Below are 17,897 nucleotides of genomic sequence, written 5' to 3' on the forward strand. Positions count from 1 at the left end.
GTGTCGTCGTGGGTTATTGTAATCTCCGCTTTCAACAGGCCGAGATGTTGTTTGTTATCGCAGCTGATCTGATCGATATGTTCACCGCTGAGAGCTGTGATCAGAGAATAACACACACGTTTCGTTTTACGTGCAATTTGGGAGCCGGTTGATTCTAGATTTGGTTTGCGACAGTTTGACGTTGACGTTGAACATTCTTGACGTGATTTGGCCTTCTCAAAAATGACCGAATCATCAGCAAACAGGGGGTCACCTCTGATTGGTTGAGACCATGACCAAGATCGTTGACCTATAAAGAGAAGAGAATATGTCCAGAAAGTTGCGAGTTCAAATCCTCGCTGGGGCGCAGTGACTGTGCTGATCACACGAGCACCACTCACCCTCGGCTCGACTCACTTGCCTCTCCACTGGCTCCCCATTGCCAGCAGGGTCACACACAACGTCGCCTGCCTCTGCCACGGGCGCCTTCACATCTAGCTGGCCCCACCTTAACTCTCTTCACTCTTGACGACTTGCAGCACAGCACACGGCAGATGCCGTCGCAGTGCGACTCACGACCTCCTCTCGATACCAAGATCCGGGACGGTCACAGCTACGCGTCGCTTCTCGGTGGCTGCCCCCCCTTTCCCCCCACAGTCTGGAACGCCATCCCATCTGCACATTGGCAGCGTCACCTCCCATCGTCTCCTTCATGAGACACTTAAAAACTCGTCCCCCATAACCTGACTTTCGAGTGACTCTGAGCTCGGTTCCGCGCCTCTGAGTTGGCGGCCGTTCCGTCCGCAAATTTGCGCGCGTTACAAATTGCATAATCATCATTATTATTATTACTCAACGGTAGTCGATCCACGGAGATGTCCTCGTCCCCGCCGCAAATAAAAGGAATGAGGAATTTCCACGACTGTCTCGTGGCTGTAAACAGGAGACGAGAGCGTCAAACCTCGGTGCTCGTTTGAGCAGGAAATCACTTTGCCGACTCGGTTCAAATGGAAGGAAGCAAGCAAGAAGTCACACGGGAAGAAGGAAACGCTGCCCCTTCGGAGCCTGCAGCAGTGTCGAGTGCAACACGGCAGCTACATCGCTGGGATGCCCGGGGTCTTCGTTACACAGCGCACGGCATAACCATTCGCGTCGTCGTGGGTACGCGTCGTGAAGTCAGAAAGGTGGACACAACGACGCCTCCGCCGCGTATCTGTCCCTCCGCATGAGAAATTGAAGTATTCGTACGCGCTTGTCAGCAACGTGGACGCACAATGCGGCATTGTGAGCGCCAACGGAAATTAGATCCGGGACAAGGGTCGCCGCTTACGCACCAAGAAGCCCAGGTCACTTTGGCACGCGGAACACGTCTCCATCAAACTGATGTATAGCCCCCCGGTTGAGCTACGCTTTTCAAAGTAAATGATTCTTGGCCATTTTGTCGCAGCCAACGTTGCCCATGGCTCATTGTTTGCTTCTCTTGCTCCGAAACACGACGGTCTCGTTGTCAAGCAATGGACACTGATGACTTCGTAACAAAACGACGCAATTAACGGACATTGGTCTAAAGCAGTGTTCTTCACTCATTTTCAGAGGGGAGGCACTTTCGCCGATGAGACATCATCGGTGTGAGGGCCGCCACACATTTGAAACCATCGTTGGGTTTGACAGCACGATGATGATGGGGGATGTTTTCACCATTTGTGTATTGTCGGGGGACTCAGTGCCGCAAGGACCGCACTAAAGGCCATCAGGGGCCGCCAGTGGCTCGCGGGCCTTGCAGTGAAGAACGCTGGGCTAAAAGGAGCTGTAAGTGATCTCACAGGGTCCATCCACGTAATCTTGTCGCATATCGCTGGATAAATATCAACTTAAAAGTCCATATGCTAGTGATGCCACCTGTCTGGGTTTGCTCAGTTCGGTCATCGGTATCTGTCTGTGTTCATGGTCAGGAATTTATTTACACTCAGATGTGGTGGCATTGTGTTAAACATTATTACAGGAAACTGCGCATCGGTTTTGATGGACCTTGGCCGACTGAAAAATATTCTCCGGGTTTGCTCGGGGTGGTGGGAAAGGTCCCTCGTCTGTTTCCAGACTCGTAGCCAGGAAGTGGCTTCGCTTGACGCGCCGTGGGTTGCTTCGATACCTCGGCTGAGTTGTGAGAGTTCGCAGCGCTTCGTGACTGTGTGGCTTCACGGAGTGACCCACGTCGGTCCCACACCGACAATCGCAGACTCACACAGAGCCCACAGCCAAACACCGGTGCACTGCCCAGTCGCACGTGCTGGTGCTTTCGCAATTGCTCTCCTCGGTTTGAATTCCTGCTTGTGAAGGTGCTGGTGGCCATGAGAATCGTCGATTTCATTTACCGTAGACGACTTGTTTTCGGGGTAGATTAAATCCCGAAGGTCTCTGGTGGGAATCACCGAATGACTTCGGCTAGCTGGAACCATGGAGCATCTGCAGTGAACCATCTCAAGTAGTTATATCCAAGGCACTACTGTAATTACATTTAAATGCATCAAGATATGGTATGTGCAGTTCCATGTTGGAGAAGCACAAGACTCAAAGTCCATATGCTCCAGTATGACATGGCATCATCTTCTTGCCAAGTATTAATTGAGAATATGGATAAAACATGTTCATACAGTAATCATGTGGTCAAGAAATGTGTTGCAAAACCAATTGAAATGTGTAGCCAGCCAAATGTCTCGATTTTAATCCTGTATTTTACCGATGAATCAACACTAATATGGCCTGTGTCACCAAAAAGTCTATGGCATGCGAGGATTGTTTAGGATTTAGCATCGATGCCCGACACTCTCTTCTGTAAGATATGGAGCCACCACTCTCACATGATTCAATCAGCTGTCAAGGTGACGGAGCGAGCAGCTTGCGATCGGAAGGTTGCGAGTTAAAATCCTGGCTGGCGGTTGACTCAACCCATCATCCCTCCGTGGTTGATAACGATGTACCACTTTGTGGGAGAAGTCACAACGGAGGTTGTCCTATGGAGAGACTTTTGTACGCTTTGGGAATGTGGAATTTCCACCACTTGGGGCTCTAAATGGGAGATGGGCATCGTCCCGATGCTCATTCGAGTAGCAAAATCGCTTGAATTTCATTGACAAAATTATCATTTAGAAACACGCGTTTAGAGTATTTGGCTGCTATAAGTTTCCACATGATAAGCCACTTCGTTGAGCTGTCATTTGTGGCCAGGTCGCTTCTGAAAAAAGGCGGCACATCTCAGCGGGTCTTACCTGATATAATAAAACTTTGTTTCGTGTTATGACAAATCAGTGTGATATCTATAAATGGCTCGCCCTGTTACAGTTGCGTGGAGAGGTGAGAGGGCGCTGTGTGGAAATGGAGGAAGGCTGGCGTTGAGAGATTTTGCTGGGAACAACAATGGGACCTTTCACCCTGGCGCTTTCCTGCTCGCTCTCAAGGCCCCTGGGCACATTCCACCCCCATCCACACTTCAGAACATGGCGTACCTTTGCTGATTACTCATTGTGCGGGGAATAATGGAGAGAAAGCACATTGCCTTAATGAATCGTAATGATCTTTGAGTCACAGAAGCAAACATAATACAAATAATTGGATTTTGAAGGAACGTGTAATCATAAATTAGGAAAGCAATAACAGTTTCACACGATGGAATATTAAATCAGGAAACACGCACGTGTATATTCGTATTTATATATCAACTCTTACGAGCGAACAACAGTAATGGAATATCAAATGTGGATCATTTCAATCTGGTTAACATGCGTAAAACTAGTCCAGCAGCAATCCGTGTTCAACGCCGTTTCCACGCCAAAAAATTCTCACGTGGCTCGAGATTAAATGTTCTGAGGAGTGCAGGTACACGTGATGCTTGGTGTCTGGTAACAAGTGCCGGTCGGTACACGTGGCGTTTGGTGTTTGGTGGGAAGTGCCGGTCGGTACACGTGGCGTTTGGTGTTTGGTGGGAAGTGCCGGTCGGTACACGTGGCGTTTGGTGTTTGGTGGGAAGTGCCGGTCGGTACACGTGGCGTTTGGTGTTTGGTGGGAAGTGCCGGTCGGTACACGTGGCGTTTGGTGTTTGGTGAGAAGTGCCGGTCGGTACACGTGGCGTTTGGTGTTTGGTGGGAAGTGCCGGTCGGTACACGTGGCGTTTGGTGTTTGGTGGGAAGTGCCGGTCGGTACACGTGGTGTTTGGTGTTTGGTGAGAAGTGCCGGTCGGTACACGTGGCGTTTGGTGTTTGGTGGGAAGTGCCGGTCGGTACACGTGGCGTTTGGTGTTTGGTGGGAAGTGCCGGTCGGTACACGTGGTGTTTGGTGTTTGGTGAGAAGTGCCGGTCGGTACACGTGGCGTTTGGTGTTTGGTGGGAAGTGCCGGTCGGTACACGTGGCGTTTGGTGTTTGGTGGGAAGTGCCGGTCGGTACACGTTGTGTTTGGTGTTTGGTGAGAAGTGCCGGTCGGTACACGTTGTGTTTGGTGTTTGGTGTTTGGTGTTTGGTGAGAAGTGCCGGTCGGTACACGTTGTGTTTGGTGTTTGGTGGGAAGTGCCGGTCGGTACACGTGGTGTTTGGTGTTTGGTGTTTGGTGAGAAGTGCCGGTCGGTACACGTGGTGTTTGGTGTTTGGTGGGAAGTGCCGGTCGGTACACGTGGTGTTTGGTGTTTGGTGTTTGGTGAGAAGTGCCGGTCGGTACACGTTGTGTTTGGTGTTTGGTGGGAAGTGCCGGTCGGTACACGTTGTGTTTGGTGTTTGGTGGGAAGTGCCGGTCGGTACACGTGGTGTTTGGTGTTTGGTGTTTGGTGAGAAGTGCCGGTCGGTACACGTGGTGTTTGGTGTTTGGTGTTTGGTGAGAAGTGCCGGTCGGTACACGTGGTGTTTGGTGTTTGGTGTTTGGTGGGAAGTGCCGGTCGGTACACGTGGTGTTTGGTGTTTGGTGTTTGGTGAGAAGTGCCGGTCGGTACACGTTGTGTTTGGTGTTTGGTGTTTGGTGGGAAGTGCCGGTCGGTACACGTGGTGTTTGGTGTTTGGTGGGAAGTGCCGGTCGGTACACGTTGTGTTTGGTGTTTGGTGAGAAGTGCCGGTCGGTACACGTGGTGTTTGGTGTTTGGTGGGAAGTGCCGGTCGGTACACGTGGTGTTTGGTGTTTGGTGTTTGGTGGGAAGTGCCGGTCGGTACACGTTGTGTTTGGTGTTTGGTGGGAAGTGCCGGTCGGTACACGTGGTGTTTGGTGTTTGGTGAGAAGTGCCGGTCGGTACACGTGGTGTTTGGTGTTTGGTGGGAAGTGCCGGTCGGTACACGTGGTGTTTGGTGTTTGGTGTTTGGTGAGAAGTGCCGGTCGGTACACGTTGTGTTTGGTGTTTGGTGGGAAGTGCCGGTCGGTACACGTGGTGTTTGGTGTTTGGTGAGAAGTGCCGGTCGGTACACGTGGTGTTTGGTGTTTGGTGTTTGGTGGGAAGTGCCGGTCGGTACACGTGGTGTTTGGTGTTTGGTGTTTGGTGAGAAGTGCCGGTCGGTACACGTGGTGTTTGGTGTTTGGTGAGAAGTGCCGGTCGGTACACGTGGTGTTTGGTGTTTGGTGTTTGGTGGGAAGTGCCGGTCGGTACACGTTGTGTTTGGTGTTTGGTGTTTGGTGAGAAGTGCCGGTCGGTACACGTTGTGTTTGGTGTTTGGTGTTTGGTGGGAAGTGCCGGTCGGTACACGTGGTGTTTGGTGTTTGGTGTTTGGTGAGAAGTGCCGGTCGGTACACGTTGTGTTTGGTGTTTGGTGGGAAGTGCCGGTCGGTACACGTGGTGTTTGGTGTTTGGTGAGAAGTGCCGGTCGGTACACGTTGTGTTTGGTGTTTGGTGAGAAGTGCCGGTCGGTACACGTGGTGTTTGGTGTTTGGTGTTTGGTGAGAAGTGCCGGTCGGTACACGTGGTGTTTGGTGTTTGGTGTTTGGTGAGAAGTGCCGGTCGGTACACGTGGTGTTTGGTGTTTGGTGTTTGGTGGGAAGTGCCGGTCGGTACACGTGGTGTTTGGTGTTTGGTGAGAAGTGCCGGTCGGTACACGTGGTGTTTGGTGTTTGGTGTTTGGTGGGAAGTGCCGGTCGGTACACGTGGTGTTTGGTGTTTGGTGTTTGGTGGGAAGTGCCGGTCGGTACACGTGGTGTTTGGTGTTTGGTGTTTGGTGAGAAGTGCCGGTCGGTACACGTGGTGTTTGGTGTTTGGTGTTTGGTGGGAAGTGCCGGTCGGTACACGTGGTGTTTGGTGTTTGGTGTTTGGTGAGAAGTGCCGGTCGGTACACGTGGTGTTTGGTGTTTGGTGTTTGGTGAGAAGTGCCGGTCGGTACACGTGGTGTTTGGTGTTTGGTGTTTGGTGGGAAGTGCCGGTCGGTACACGTGGTGTTTGGTGTTTGGTGAGAAGTGCCGGTCGGTACACGTGGTGTTTGGTGTTTGGTGTTTGGTGGGAAGTGCCGGTCGGTACACGTGGTGTTTGGTGTTTGGTGTTTGGTGAGAAGTGCCGGTCGGTACACGTGGTGTTTGGTGTTTGGTGTTTGGTGAGAAGTGCCGGTCGGTACACGTGGTGTTTGGTGTTTGGTGTTTGGTGGGAAGTGCCGGTCGGTACACGTGGTGTTTGGTGTTTGGTGAGAAGTGCCGGTCGGTACACGTGGTGTTTGGTGTTTGGTGTTTGGTGGGAAGTGCCGGTCGGTACACGTGGTGTTTGGTGTTTGGTGTTTGGTGGGAAGTGCCGGTCGGTACACGTGGTGTTTGGTGTTTGGTGTTGGTGGGAAGTGCCGGTCGGTACACGTGGTGTTTGGTGTTTGGTGTTTGGTGGGAAGTGCCGGTCGGTACACGTGGTGTTTGGTGTTTGGTGAGAAGTGCCGGTCGGTACACGTGGTGTTTGGTGTTTGGTGTTTGGTGAGAAGTGCCGGTCGGTACACGTGGTGTTTGGTGTTTGGTGTTTGGTGGGAAGTGCCGGTCGGTACACGTGGTGTTTGGTGTTTGGTGTTTGGTGAGAAGTGCCGGTCGGTACACGTGGTGTTTGGTGTTTGGTGTTTGGTGGGAAGTGCCGGTCGGTACACGTGGTGTTTGGTGTTTGGTGTTTGGTGGGAAGTGCCGGTCGGTACACGTGGTGTTTGGTGTTTGGTGTTTGGTGAGAAGTGCCGGTCGGTACACGTGGTGTTTGGTGTTTGGTGTTTGGTGAGAAGTGCCGGTCGGTACACGTGGTGTTTGGTGTTTGGTGTTTGGTGGGAAGTGCCGGTCGGTACACGTGGTGTTTGGTGTTTGGTGTTTGGTGGGAAGTGCCGGTCGGTACACGTTGTGTTTGGTGTTTGGTGTTTGGTGAGAAGTGCCGGTCGGTACACATTGTGTTTGGTGTTTGGTGTTTGGTGAGAAGTGCCGGTCGGTACACGTGGTGTTTGGTGTTTGGTGTTTGGTGGGAAGTGCCGGTCGGTACACGTTGTGTTTGGTGTTTGGTGTTTGGTGGGAAGTGCCGGTCGGTACACGTTGTGTTTGGTGTTTGGTGTTTGGTGAGAAGTGCCGGTCGGTACACGTTGTGTTTGGTGTTTGGTGTTTGGTGAGAAGTGCCGGTCGGTACACGTGGTGTTTGGTGTTTGGTGTTTGGTGAGAAGTGCCGGTCGGTACACGTTGTGTTTGGTGTTTGGTGTTTGGTGGGAAGTGCCGGTCGGTACACGTTGTGTTTGGTGTTTGGTGTTTGGTGAGAAGTGCCGGTCGGTACACGTTGTGTTTGGTGTTTGGTGTTTGGTGGGAAGTGCCGGTCGGTACACGTTGTGTTTGGTGTTTGGTGGGAAGTGCCGGTCGGTACACGTGGTGTTTGGTGTTTGGTGTTTGGTGGGAAGTGCCGGTCGGTACACGTGGTGTTTGGTGTTTGGTGAGAAGTGCCGGTCGGTACACGTGGTGTTTGGTGTTTGGTGAGAAGTGCCGGTCGGTACACGTGGTGTTTGGTGTTTGGTGTTTGGTGAGAAGTGCCGGTCGGTACACGTTGTGTTTGGTGTTTGGTGTTTGGTGAGAAGTGCCGGTCGGTACACGTTGTGTTTGGTGTTTGGTGGGAAGTGCCGGTCGGTACACGTTGTGTTTGGTGTTTGGTGGGAAGTGCCGGTCGGTACACGTTGTGTTTGGTGTTTGGTGGGAAGTGCCGGTCGGTACACGTGGTGTTTGGTGTTTGGTGGGAAGTGCCGGTGCGGTAGCCCTGGCAAGCACAGCTGTTTTCTGGCCCATTTCAACCACTGCCATCCACGTGTGCGAGCAGAGTGGCCCGTTGCGATCTTTTTACATCGCAAACGATTCGGTGCTGCTGCTGCTGCTGCGTTGGCAGTGGTGCAACAAAGCACAGCGCAGTAGCAGCAGCAACAACGAACTTGGAAGTGAAATGAAAGCTCTGCGGTGCCGAGATGTTAACTACCCCACCTGGTGTACAGGAAATTGTGGGTTCGATCCCGGTTTCTGACGCCTGACTGTATATTTGGAGTTTGCATGTTCCCCCCGTAAATGTCCACGTGATAAACCACTTCGTTGGGCTATTATGTGTGGCCAGGTCGCTCCTGAAAAGGAGCTACGCAGCTCAGTGGGCCTTACCTGGTAAAATACAAATACAAATCTTTGGTTGAGTGGTTTTACCCCTTGCATCGAGAAATAGAACAACCCAGCAGTGGGTGTACACGACTGTGTAGACTTCGCGCCCACGTGTACGCCCAGTATGGACCAGAGTGTGTGACGTAATAGAGCATAGCACATGGAATATCCGGCCATCAATCGTCACAAACTATTTCAATTAAAAAATGTTGTCGCTGTTGCTTAATTGTGTACGTCCCATTTGTGTCTCGCGTATAAAGTTGTGTCTTCTCCATGTGCCTGCGTCGTATTTTAAACAACAATAAAAACAAACTCTACGCATTCGTGAATAACCCTGTGTGGCTTTTAAAGGGAAAAGACTGTAAATATATAATCGGTGACTCGACGGGCAATGGCCTGAGATAGTTTAGAGAGATAGAGGGGGTACGGTGGGAGACTGCACTCTACACAACTGGGCCTGATAGGAATTACATTACTTTAAAGGGTTTATTGATGAACAGTTTTAATTTGTCATATGAATAGTGACCTCAACGTGTTCATGTAAGCATATTTCAATAATTCATATTCGGTTATGATCATACACACAATTCGATGCGAGGATTTTTACATATTGCATCATTAATTATTGTGAGGATGAATTGCCAAGTCACTTTTTTGTGCGGCAAGAACTCGACTTGAGTTTGTGATTTAAATCCGACTCGTTGATGAAACGCAAATTGATTTTTAAAAATCCTCTCACCTACCATTGGCAACGTTAAAACGGATTTAAACCAACACGTTGATCAAAAGGGCAGCATTCATGAAGGTAATTTTAAAAGTAGCACCTCATTATGAATGAATAGTTATCCATACAGCCTTGTCATTGATCAATACACGTATTCCTCTTTCGTATGGATGTAACTTGTGTTACTGAACAAGGATCGTGATGTTGCATTGGCAGTGGGTGGCGCTTGAGAGCAAACATTCTGGCAGTTCTCAGGCGGGAACGCAATCACCTTCTCGGTTCATTTTACAACAGAGGCCGCACACATGAGAACATTCTGCGGTGCTTTAACTCTTACTTTTTTTAAAGATCGATGGACGGGTGGCCTTGAGGCTATCATCACAGCCGTACCACGATCCCAGAGGACCGCCCATTGTCCCCGTCAGTCGTGGCTTACCTAAAGGAATGCTGCGCGATAAGATAAGAGCCTGCCTCTTGCTGGTCTCCTTTTGTGAAATTGTATTTTGTTGTACGTAATACCAAAGTGTCATTTAACTTACGAGCGTACAATTACGGCTGACCAACAAACAAAGACGGTCACTGCATTGTGTGCTTTCATGTGTGCTTCTGTGACCGTCTGGAACGTTCTTCCTTCCGATATTAGGAAGCCGCCGGAGCTATGCACTTTTAAATCATCATCTAGATTTACAACTCACTTCTTTAGGGTTGCTTTTTGTGTTTGGTTTGTTGTCCGATGAATCAGTTCGATTGGTGACATGTGTATTGTATTGCTATATGCAATATATAGACAGAGAGATACAAATATCCCCCATATAACCTGAACAGATTGTGCTGTTCACGAGCACCCCTGTACACGCCAACACAGAGCACGAGGGGGTGCTGTGGTGAGCACCACGCCCGGCCGCCTTTGTCTCCCCAGTGTCTATGTTTGTACACCACGCAAGGGTTGTCATTTTAGGCTGAGTCGACCTATGTGAAGCCCAGGACCGCTTCGGACATTTGCCACTGATGTTGGCAGTGTCCAGGAATCCAACTAAACTCGCTGGGTTCCAAGCACACTGCGCTAACCACTGCGCCACCGCTCACCACAAACGCACACACGCTATCTCCATTTTACCCCCCATGGTTTCACGACCGGACCACTTTAATGTATAGCGCAGTTGTTTCCCACGGTCTTTCTTATTTACCTACGGAATGTGTCCATAAAAGTACACGTGAATGTATATAAACAGGACACGTCAATAATGTTACTCGAGGTCACCCTCCATGCAGCGGCGTTTGTCCATCCCGCGCAGATCACCTGTCGGGCACGGGCGCACCGATCACGCTTCAGGATAACAAGTTGATATTTAAGACCCCAACAGGAGGAGGATTTCTCCACAAATCTGGCTGTCGCCTGATGATGCTCGTTGTAACTACCAGCGAAACGTCGTACTCGAATTGTTAATGTTATGGGTTTACTCTCCAACACACCGATATGCTGTACCAGTGTAATGACAATAGAGTCAGCCTGTAGTGCGAATGGACTAGTGGCCACGGGAGGTAATGACAGGAGAGTCAGCTTACAGTAAGAATGGACTGGTGGCTGCGGGAATGATCGAGAATAGGAGCGTGTCCAGGTGACGGAAGAGGACGGTGGAATCCGCTGGTAGAGCAAGCGGTCTAGAACCAGCGAGAAGGTTCGGGAATGGGGGCGTGGCCTCGGACCGTATACCATACTAATCAGGGCGGCCTCCGGGTTTCACCCGTGAATCAACATACATACAGTTTGTTGACCTTCCCCGCACCTTCGATTAGCACCGTTAGCTACGTACGGTGGTGAAGAAGTACAACATAGTGCATACATTACGAACCTCCGCAGCAAGCGGCTAGCGCGCTATAGAGAGGCCACATCACCGCTCTGACGTGGCAGCACGCAGGGATTGTAGCCAAATAATGTTCTGTGTACATAGATACGTTTTGTTAAACACGTATTGTGAATAGATACGTTTAATATGCAGGATATGCAAGTGCTGTCATGAGAATCGTTAATGGGAATGTGAAAATGTAAATAATGTCACCCAGCGGTTTGGAGGGACAGCTGGTGGATCGTGTTTTACTAATCTTTCCTATAGAGACTTCGCATTAATTTCGTGTGTTTTTTATTGGTTGTGGTAACTTTCTGATCTGGCGGAAAATATCTTTATAGCTCATTGGATCCCTCCAGTCTAAACATTCTCATTCTGAAAACACAATGGATTCCTCTACCCCATGACACCAATGTTCCAATGCACATGACAGTGTGGAAGTACGTACTCTACATGTCTATTCCGAGTCTAAAATCAGACTAATGGATAGCTGGGTGTCTTGAAAGGGGATGCAATGTTTAAGCATCGGGCTTGGATCACCACCTAAACAGGAGCCGAGATGCCGATGATGAATTGTAGGAATAAAATTTCTCCTGGGGACCCCCCCCCTAACCCCCCCCTAACCCCCCCCCCCCTAACCCCCCCCCACCCCACAGTAAAATACGAATTGAAAAACTGTTGTACCTGTGCCTTTTCCAGATATGAGCACTCTATTTTGATGGTTGTCAGCAAACTTATGTTGCATTAATCTCGTGTATTTTTTTTTTGCCCGTTAGGTCTGGGGGCATCTGCTATTCACAACTATGCGGTCACTCCAACGTTTGAGCACCTCAACCCCATGCAGCGCCTGATTGTTTACTCTTTGTGAGAAGTGGGGAGCGAAAGAGGTCAGGGCATCTGCTTTTCTTCACTAGATACACAAACGTCCAGCACCACACCCATGTAATCACTGAATGTTATTTCTTGTGCAAAGCATTCCCATTAGGTCTGTGGGCATCTGCGTTTTACAACTATATGTGGCGACGTCGCGCCTTGTGAGATGACCTCTAGGTGACCTGAGTATCCATCCAAGGGAGTAACCATGAGGCCTGGCTTCGGGACCAGGATAGGTCAAAGGTTAACAAAATATTCTGGCAGCTGGAGGCCAAATTTACTATTTAAATTCCATCTCAGAACACACAAACCTGCTTCACATAAGACAGATCTTGAGCGCACTGCTCGTAAAATAAGACTGCCACATTATTGTGCATACACCTATGTACGATTGATGAGGTTAACCACATTCTGGACTTGCAAGTCTAGTGTAAGGTGACGGGCGTGTCACTGTGAAGGGTGCATGATGTGTTCACCAAGTTTGGTGACAAAAGGAATATTTGGGCTCGACACCAGAAACAACACCAAGGGGCACTCTGGGCTGCATGGACGTGGGGGCCGTCCATCATTACAGGCATCAGTACAGGCGGGGTCGGGTCAGGGTGGCCAACTGCAGCCTCATTGGCCGATTGTGGTCCTCGTGCAGCGGAGAGAGACTGGTGCCACTCGGATATCACTTGCCCGCGCAAAACAAGGTATATTCGCATTGACAGAGAAGATCTGCCATCACCGGCAGCTTTCTGCTATACCCACATCACCAAACCGCACCATCCATCCTTCAATTAACCCTCTCACTATAGGACATATAGGAAGCCTTGCAAACTCCACTTCATGCAAACTCACTTTACCTTGCCCATATCACGTGTAAGTTGCGTGCGTTACGTCGATTGGGTGGGTTTTTCCTTTCTATTGAATCGTTGTAACAAGTGTAGTAGTGTTAAATGTTGCTTCTGAGATACTGGTTGATGCTTTGACATTTTTACAATATCTAGTTTCGAAGTGGGTGCTGGATTCTTGTTTTGCTTTAGTCCGTGTATTATGCCGTGTATTATGTAACTCGATTCTGAGTTTGTAGCCGGCTGGTGAGAGCTATGAATCTGAGACACGGGGAAGTTTTTATACCTGATAAAAATATATAACATAACCTTCAGACCAGACTGCGAGAATCATTAACAATATTATTTCATTATATAACCTACCCACACTCAAAACGTCTGCAGACAACAACAACACATTACAATTAAATGTACTTTATTGTTATTCATCGTGTAAATTGCTATCCAGTACATATGCAGGATTATAACCACATCAAAGCAGACTACACATCGGCTGCATCTCCCCGAACCGTCAGCTCTTCAATGGCACAAGGTAGGCGGCTACTTCTCATAAGTCCGGACACACTCCACGTCACCAATTCTACAGGTCTGGGAGAAAGAAGTCAAATATACAGAGACAACGTTAGTACGAACCACAAATAAACTACGTTGACAATCTACGCAAGGGAACCAGAAGGGATGTGCTTTGTGAAAATGCATTAACGGCAAAAGGGTGGCTTACCAAAATCAGCTTTCCATCTTTCAACTCCCTCGTCAAGATGGACTCCTTGTTGTCCCACGTTTGTACTTGCACGAGTCTGTCCCCTTGCATGGATATGACGGACTGTGACGGAGACGGATGATCGTTAATGGCGGAACGCAATCGCTCCACCCTCATCCACCACTCTATTAAAAAATAAAAACTGCTCCATCAAATTCACAAACACTAAAGGGCTCTTTTTTTTCTCCACACATCTGGCTGTCGGCTGATGATGCTGGTTGTTTTAATTACTGAAACGTCGAACTCGAATTGTAAATGTTGTGGATTTACTCCCCAACACACCGGTGTGCTGTATTAGTAACGATTTCGCATGTTTTTCTTACATGACAAACCTTACTAATTGGCTGTGTCGGGTGGTGGCGGGTGTAGTGACACATTTATATTTACACGTTCTAACCTCCAAAAAACATCTTATAGCTTAAGGGCTGCGTGACAATAAAGTGAAACTTTCTATTGTACTGCCCGAAAAAAAACTCCCACGGCACTTAATGTTGCCGAAAAGTAATGCTCGACAGCGTGGAGAAATAAATACTCTGCTTTGAAGAAAACTCAGTCTCTTCAAATGTATCTTGTTCAAAGTTCATCATAAAAAACATTAAGACATGGAAGAAGTTCAGAATATTGGACAAAGAAAATTACAAATAATTTTCCCTCTGGAGCCGGTCCCCCCCTCCCCCACATCACAAGCGAGATGACTCATCTCAAAACGATGAATACCCCGTCATGTTTACTGCATGTAATTATATTCTCACTAACGGTACTTGCCTGCCAGTCTACACGGTTATACGGGGGGACCTTGAACGGTGTATTTGTACACCGTCAACATTTAAAGATTTGCTGAGAACTCGAGACACAGTGACTGTGTCACCTTCTCGACCCTTACCAATGCTAAACCTTGCCGCATGGGAGAAAACAGGTTAGCATAATCATTAGAAGGCGCCTTTGTCGTTGTGTGCTTGGTTGGGACTCAAACCCACGACGGGCGGACATGAGCTTACTCTAAAGCACCACGTGGAACATGCCTACAATGTAACTGCAGCAACAAAACTGATCCACATCCAGGGGGGGGGAGAAACTGGCTCCATCGAGAAACTAATTTGTATTTTTTTTGTCAAATATTCTGAACTTCCAAATTAGTATCATTTGTATTACTAAAGCAGACAATGTTTGTGTGAATGTCACAGAAGCCTTCAGCGTCCAGTATGCAATGTCCCGCGACCCTCGCATACAGCAGCAGCATCGCCGTACAGCGGTGACATGTGATCCGATGAAGCTCTCACAATCTGCTGCGTCATGACAAGCAAACGTGGACCCTCCACGGCACACTGATGGACGCATGTCACGAGAAGTGGGCCCACGTGCAGTGCTGGGCCCTGGCTGCGTGTGCACGGGCAAACGCTGCGCGTCAAATACGAGAGAGACGTGGGCAGCTGTGGGTACAAATTCAGAGGGAACTCACCTGGACCTCTCTGCCATCCGCAGTCGTCTCCTTGAACTCCTCGCCCAGTTTGCAGACAACCTCCGAGTTCTTGAAGGAGCTCATAGTCTTGATGGTCACGTTTTCTCCATCCGAAATGATCTCCTGTGTGGGTTTGGTCATGTTTCCGATCTTCCTCACGGTAAAGGAGATTCCTGCAAAACGCAAAAGAGCCGCATGATTGGATTCCTTCCGGCCACAATACAAGCACGCAGCAAACATGGAACGTTGGACGAACGTTGGGCCAACGGTTTTAACCTCATGCCAACGTCGGCCCAACGTGGCACGTTTACTGGGTGTCATTGTAATTGTAAACGCAGTGCACGTGTCATGGATGCAACCGCACGACATGACCGGTGGGTGCCAACTGCTGTGCGGAAAGATCAAACACTGGAGACTGAAAATCCACAATTTGCAGTATTCATGGTGGAGCGGTGGCGCAGTGGTTAGCGCACCGCGCCGTGCAGCCAGGCGGTCATCGTCCGTGGCTAACATCAGGGGCGAGTGGATATCTGAACCGGTCCTGGGAATGCTCTTCACCAGCCCGCACTGACCAGCGTGGTGAAGTATGGTCAAACAACCCCCACGGCGTGAGCAGACAGCCTTCATCCGTCAGCGGATGTTCCAAGTCATACCGCAGCCCGTGCAGCCGTCAATTTGTAACACGACGGACGGACGCCATGGAGCATTCGCCACTGGTGTTACCCGTGGCCGAACCCGGGTTTGCAGGAGGGCTGAACGATTTGGGGAAAATATTTAATTGCGATTTTTTTTCTAACAGATATCGATTGCGATTTGATTTGCGATTACAATTTTTTTTAAGTCAAGCTTCAGTTCAATATTCACTGTGTAATAGATTGAAAACATGTGATGGAGCATTACCACATGATACCATCAAAATATGAACTGTTCTATATATTCTAATGCAAGGATGAGAACTTAACATATATTAATTGCATCCAACATGTATTTATTAAAATGTTTTAATTGAAATAGAACAATTGTTAAATTCAATAAATAAAATTATAATATTAAAAAATAAAACAATTCCAACAACAAAGTAATAGGACTTTTAAAATCTCAAAACATCGCATTGTTTCAAATTGCGATCTCGATCGGAAATCGATTAATCGTTCAGCCCCTAGTTTGCAGGTGCGTATCGCGTTGCGCTCACCACTGCGCCACCGCTCCCCCGCTAGGGCGGCACAGCGTGGAACACAGCGAACGAAGCAATCCGCCACGAAGCCGTCATCCAGCAGTGGATCGACAGAAGCGCGGCCGCGCGTACCCAGCGAATTGTGAAATGCAGTGTCAACGTCCCGCACAAAGCAACTTGCAGCATCGCAGCACCTCGGTACCGTGCGTATGTCTGCACGTGTGAGTCTATCGGCCTATTGGCTCCTCCACACACACACACCAAGCACCATCAAGCAGCATTTGTTTACAAAGCAAAGCTGTGGACCGGCTTCGGGGCCCACCTTTGCTTTCGTCGACAGTGTCAGGCCCGTTCAGGCAACCGCTTCTGGATTCGCAGCCGTTATTTGGCCAAGAGAACTTCCACATAGACCCCAGGGCACCCCCAATCAACATTCACAAGCAATGCAATAGCGTCCACACTGCTCGTGGATGTCGCTTACCTATGGCTTTCATGTAGTTGTCGAAGTTGACGCTGTTCGTCAGCCTCCACGTGCCGCAGTACGCCTCCACCATGATTGCGAGCGCGAGGTATTGATAGGTGCTGAGTAAGTAGTACAAACACTGCCTGTGCAGTATCGATCACGACTGGATTGCGGTATCGCAAAGTCCACATGCTTTTAAAGAGCCACTGAACTCCCCATTGGCCATTCGGGACCGCCCCGCCCATCCCCATTGACCTGTGGTGGTGGGTGACCACGCTTCACTCTCGCTCTCCCTGGCTGAAACCACGTTGTCGTGGGATATCGATTGATTTCCACGTGAACTCGAACGATACTTGCACATCTATTGCAATAGATTCGTGCGCGTAAAAATGCACGGTTTTCGTTTCATACAGGTCGCATGCGCATTTGCTCACGTTTATCTTGGGCCCGACGTTTCCACCCTGCCTTTGACATGTCATTCTTAATTTTAATGAAACGTTAACGGTAAAATTTCGAATTAAAGCTTTCGTGACTGCATAGATTCATCTTCTTGGTTCTTTCGGTAAAGTCACGTAGAAGGGAAATAATAAAATAATAAAAATAAACCAATAAAATAATTCTCACGACGTTTCCACCCTGCCTTTGACATGTCATTCCGATTTCGATTTAAAGCTTTCGTGACTGCAGGGATTCATCTTATTGGTTCTTTCGGTAAAGTCACGTAGAATGGAAATAATAAAATAATAAAAATAAAACATTAAATAATGCTCACGACGTTTTGGCCACAACGCAAGCAGCCGTCCTCAGGTGACTTTACCGAAAGAACCAAGAAGATGTCATTCTGCGTTTTAATGAAAAGTTAACGGTAAAATTTCGAATTAAAGCTTTCTGAATCTAGACGCTGTCTTTCCGACAGACCTGTTCTTCACCTGAGGACGGCTGCTTGCGTTGTGGCCGAAACGTTGTGAGAATTATTTTATTATGTTTCAGTTTTATTATTTTATTATTTCCCTTCTACGTGACTTTACCGAAAGAACCAAGAAGTTAACGGCAACTAAAAAAAAACTGGACACCATTAATAAAATGCCGCCACCTACAGGTCATATGAAAGGTTCAACGACAGCAAGACAGGAAAGCGACCAGTTTATTTTTTTAACAAGCACACCATTACATTTCCGAAATACAATCATGAAAGCAGAAA

The 17,897-nt window shown here is 48.7% G+C and overlaps 1 protein-coding gene across 1 annotated transcript; it reads right to left on the reverse strand.

Annotated features, from left to right (window-relative positions):
- Positions 1-13,238: 13,238 nt before the first annotated feature.
- LOC133347905 (fatty acid-binding protein, brain-like) lies at positions 13,239-16,885 on the reverse strand. The gene is made up of 4 exons (XM_061560642.1): positions 16,715-16,885; positions 15,060-15,232; positions 13,562-13,663; positions 13,239-13,428 (listed from the first exon to the last, which is right to left on the reverse strand). The coding sequence occupies exons 1-4, from the start codon at positions 16,785-16,787 to the stop codon at positions 13,381-13,383; spliced, it is 396 nt and encodes a 131-aa protein (XP_061416626.1). The 5' UTR covers positions 16,788-16,885; the 3' UTR covers positions 13,239-13,380.
- Positions 16,886-17,897: the final 1,012 nt, after the last annotated feature.

This window comes from Lethenteron reissneri, chromosome 26, assembly GCF_015708825.2.
Source record: "Lethenteron reissneri isolate LAM-NWPU_2019-01 chromosome 26, ASM1570882v1, whole genome shotgun sequence".
NCBI classification, from domain to species: Eukaryota; Metazoa; Chordata; class Hyperoartia; order Petromyzontiformes; family Petromyzontidae; genus Lethenteron; species Lethenteron reissneri.

Bases quoted from the DNA above. Each gene is read 5' to 3' on its own strand.
- LOC133347905 (XM_061560642.1), bottom strand. From the start codon at position 16,787: ATGGTGGAGGCGTACTGCGGCACGTGGAGGCTGACGAACAGCGTCAAC. The intron at 13,664-15,059 runs GTGAGTTCCCTC...TCTCCGTCACAG, and splicing joins CGGATGGCAGAGAGGTCCAG to TCCGTCATATCCATGCAAGG. The intron at 13,429-13,561 runs GTAAGCCACCCT...TCTTTCTCCCAG, and splicing joins AAGATGGAAAGCTGATTTTG to ACCTGTAGAATTGGTGACGT.